Genomic DNA, 4,558 nt, shown 5'->3' on the forward strand with positions numbered 1-4,558 from the left:
ATCTAGAACTGAAAAGTCTAAACGTAAAAAGTGTCAGTTTCTTTGACTCTGACAGTGTAGCATTTTGGGTTATCACCTAGATTCCAAAGGATTGGATCTGGGCTGTGAAGCCATAAGGTCAAGCTGACAAAGTGTGCATTGGAATATCAGTCCCTGCCGAGACAATTCCAAGACAATAAAAGATAGTGTCCCAATCTGATATCGTAAAACATTACCCTGACAAGAGCTTGAAGATACTGGGCGTGCACACACAAAAACTGACAAAAACAGCAGGGTTTTAATTTCAAACGTTAATGTATTTTTCTATTTCATAGTGAACATATGCATCCAATTTGACACCCTAGTCACCCTAACTTGCAACAACATCAGAGTGTTTGAACAGGCTGATGTTTTTTAAGATGCTTCTCAAAATAAATATTTTCTTTATAAAATAATAAAACTTCAAATAAATATTCTTACCACTAAACAATGTTCAAAATAGAAAATAAAGGTTTTCTTATAGGGTCACTGTACAATTTACAAGTAGAGTTGAAGGGACAAGATGTGTAAATGTCCTTCTCTTGTAAGGCAAACATCAAAAATGATTGACATACATTCCCATGAATGTACAACATTAAACATTGTATTACATAATATATATGGATCTATCATCAAGGTGCCTCTGGTTTGGCAGAATGCTTTTCACAGTTGAAATATTATATATACAAAAATAAAACATCTCTGAGGAGGTCATTTGCTAATTTACATACTTTTGCGATTACTATTCACAAACAAGTTAGTCAGGAGAGTCTGTCCATAGCATATCAGTTGTATTAAATGTCAAAAGGGCTAACATTCTGGACTTCGATTAAAACAGTACAAAATCAGGGCACTTGGTGATCAAGCAGCCTGTATTAACAACCATAGCTGAAAACAAATGACACAAACCACGTCAAACAGCTCAGCCTAGCCAATCCCCCAATCAACTTCTGACTACTGGGCCAAAACGTGATGAGGTGATCGTTTCAGTTGCCCAAAGTTGTCAAACCCCCATCGATTCTCCACAACACCCAAGGTACTTTCCATTTACGTTGGCTTACAGTCAACACTCTTACAGTGGACAACGTTAGTGTTCTTACACCGGCACCCCGGTCGCTTGACGAGGTCGTAGCAGCTCTGGCACGCGGCGAGACACCCTTTAGCTGGGAGGTAGCACAGGAGACAGGGTAGGAACAGGGAAAGGAGGCCCATGGCCGACCAGCGCACGCAGCAGTGCGATTGGCTGCAGGAGAAGGGCTTGTCGGCGCATGTATCCTCGTCGTCACTGGAGCAGTGATAGAACAGGCCCTTGACGCAGCACACGCAAGTCCCGTAGTCCACCGCGTTCTGCGCCGAGCACACACACCGCCGGCCGCACATCCAGCAGGAGGGCAGGGCACGCGGGCACATGCACTCCTGGCACTTGCACCGACCACAGTCCTCACAGCGGTAGGCGTGTTTAACCAGCAGCCCCTCCCTAACGGCGGGGGCACCGCAACCGGGCACCGTGACCACCACCGCCCCTCCAGACATACTCGCCAGGGGCTTCAATTCCTCCTGTTTAAGCTCCACACTTATGGGCTGGGTCCTGATTATCTGTTCGCTAATCTCCGGGCTATTCAGGAGCCTCTGCACGGAAGACGTGCTGCCTGTACTGGTCCTCGGGCTGTTTCTGGAGCCCTCTGTGCTAGAAGAAAGAGATGGGGCATCCATAAGGGGGACTGTGGAGTGTGTGGGCTGGGGATGTTGTTGAAGTTGGGGGAGTAAGTTCCTCTGGTTGGGCCTGGGGTCCTGGGGCTCCAGTTGCTCGTTGGTCTCCAGGCCTAGGTCGTTCTTCTGCTGGGTGGGCAACGAGCCAGGGGGCCTAGGGACCACAATGGGTCCCACCGTTGGTCCCTCTGTGTACTCATTACTGCTCCCGGTGATCCTGATCTGGTCCAGCGAGAGCACAGGGGCCTGCTGGCCGGGGTTTAACCCAGGATCGGGCTGCCCTTCCTGGGCATGGTGAGGCCGGTGTAGCCTCCCGCTGTCACGCAGAGCACGCAGCAAGCCGGCCGACCCTCCGCCACCACTGCCATTTTGAGTACTGGTCTCCATCTTGGCTCTGAAGAAGGACCCCTCCGGCTGGCATTGAACACATCTGAAGTCCTGGAGAGAAAGACAGGCAAATATATATATATGAGACGACAAGGTGACATTTGAGTAGAAACGACCCTATGTAAATCATAACTGATGATACAACTGTGCGGGCAAATACATACGATATGCAAATCTCAACTCTACACACACCACTGAAATTTGCATTGAAGAGATAAGGGTTTGGCAACATGAGTTGTCTAGCTACCGACTGGAGTTGTTTTGCTTGACAAATATACCAACACCTTACATTAGGAATTACTGTTCCAATGTAAAAGTGTAAGCATATGCCCAATTTCAATTCCAAACATATCCCCTAACCCTAGGCACGTTCTGTTTGGTGTTGAAAGGTAACAACAACCAAATATATACCCAACAGTACCTCTAAGGCAACATTTCACCATTTGTTTACCATTTCACATGACAGGAGAACAAAAAGAAAGATTTAACATAATGAAACAGTCAGTGGATTGATCATGTTTCTGTATGTTGGGAAATTGACAGTAGGCACGTTAAGCCACTCTGATTGGAGGATTTAGGTACATACCGACTATTTCCATTACATGAGATATAAACAGGGACTATAAAGAGCATGCAAGGAAGATAACACGAGGCAATGCAGAGACAGGCCTAGTCTACAACTTCAACAAAGGTTGAGGCACTCAAACATGTCATCATGCTCATACAGTGTATCAAAACTTGCATCCTCACATGTCCCATAACTAGGTGTTAGAGACTTTAGATGTGTTGCCACCATTTCTAAATGAGTGAAAAACAAATGATTGCTAGTTTCGAGGGACTCATAATTGAACAGTTCTAAAGACTTTTATTTCACTCTGGAGGCAATTATTAGCCTAATAAATCATGGTGTGCATGACGCGCGTGTTCATTTGAGTGCGCGCGTGTGTGAGGCAGCGGATGAGCCCAACTATCATGACATTTGAGATGGGCATTTGATAGGCAAATGGTCAGGCGAGTCAGAAGAGTAAAAACCCTAATTTCCTATTATGAAATAGCCTAACATAAACACCAATAGCCCCACCCAAACATCAATACAAAAATATTGACTTTTATCATTCCACGTTTCTTCTATAATGTAAGAGAGCCCTCTATTTTTGTTGTTCTGAATATAAAACAAAAACAATGTTAAACTGCGCTAAATATGTGTTCATGTGTAAGGCTACCGTTCACAGATTTGTATTTACTTAATCGATCTAATCAAAATGTATTATCTATTGACAGGCTATCCATTAAGAGGGTGATTTCTAGAACATTAATCAGAAGGGGGGAAACTAAAACCCTACTTTTTAGAGCAAGGAGCTGTAAGGCCTATTCAGATAAGAAAATGCTGGGATTGCACGGGAAAGGTTGGAGAGGATGGGGAAAGTCACTGCGGGTCGGCAGTTGGAACTCCCGAGTCCGAGAGCATGCACAATGCACAATTGTTAAGGCTACTCTTATGTTACAACTTTTAAACATCGTAACGGCCATAGTTCGGCTACATTGTTGTTTAAATTGTACAAACTTGTTTTCACGAACTCACCGTGTTCGCACCACTTCAGCCCCGTTTGTTGTATTAAATTCCTAAATCTGAAAGTGTATTCCTACTTAAATTAATCGGTAAACCCATCCACACGATCCAGTGCAACGATAAAGTAGCTACAAACAATATTTCCAGATTCCAATTTTAAGAGATCAAAAACATAGCCACTGCGAAGAGTACCCGAGGCGAAATACTGCCAAAAACGAATCAATCACTAAGGGCTTGCAGGCTCTCCACTTTTTTTAGTAAATTAGAAAAGTGAAAATGCGCACTCGATACTTTCGAATCCGTTGAGCTTGTTGCACTCCGAAGTTAGCTGGAGCTCTAAAAAAATACTCGCTGTAATTGTTGAATGTTTGGCTGCCTTACACGCCGAGGTGCTTTCAAGTTTTTCTCGTCTTGTTTTTTCCTCTTTCCGGAGAAGAGGTCGGGTTTATGCTGTAAATGGCGTCATATGGAAGTGAGGGAGGACAAAGCAGTTGCTGTTTCAGAGGATATCTTGTATCCGGTCCCAGCTCATTGGCTGTAGCTACAGGGCTCACATTCACACCCTTGTGCTATCAAACTGTTCCCAACTGCAAAGGGACGGGCCACATTCCCAGTGACAAAACTTCAGGCATTGCAAAACGTTCTAACATAGCCCAGACTACGTTAATTGAAGGAATATCAGGTCTGCAGCTTGATAGGCAGCATTTGTTGAAATCGTGTGTAGTAGCACTGAATCCAGTTCTAAAAGTATACTTTCTTGCAAAACAATATACTATATTTTCCCGTTTCCAATGGTTATTGCAATTGAAACTATTGATAATAGAGAAGGTGTAGGGTAGGCTATTATCAATCTATTTTAATATGCTTATTACT

The 4,558-nt window shown here is 44.0% G+C and overlaps 1 protein-coding gene across 1 annotated transcript; it reads right to left on the minus strand.

The window, feature by feature from the left end:
• Nucleotides 1–275: 275 nt before the first annotated feature.
• On the minus strand, nucleotides 276–4,171 carry LOC124008643 (protein sprouty homolog 2-like). The gene is made up of 2 exons (XM_046320121.1): nucleotides 3,698–4,171; nucleotides 276–2,166 (listed from the first exon to the last, which is right to left on the minus strand). The coding sequence occupies exon 2, from the start codon at nucleotides 2,113–2,115 to the stop codon at nucleotides 1,066–1,068; it is 1,050 nt and encodes a 349-aa protein (XP_046176077.1). The 5' UTR covers nucleotides 2,116–2,166; nucleotides 3,698–4,171; the 3' UTR covers nucleotides 276–1,065.
• Between the last annotated feature and the right edge of the window lie 387 nt (nucleotides 4,172–4,558).

The sequence above is a fragment of the Oncorhynchus gorbuscha genome, linkage group LG21 (genome assembly GCF_021184085.1).
Source record: "Oncorhynchus gorbuscha isolate QuinsamMale2020 ecotype Even-year linkage group LG21, OgorEven_v1.0, whole genome shotgun sequence".
Classification (NCBI taxonomy): Eukaryota; Metazoa; Chordata; class Actinopteri; order Salmoniformes; family Salmonidae; genus Oncorhynchus; species Oncorhynchus gorbuscha.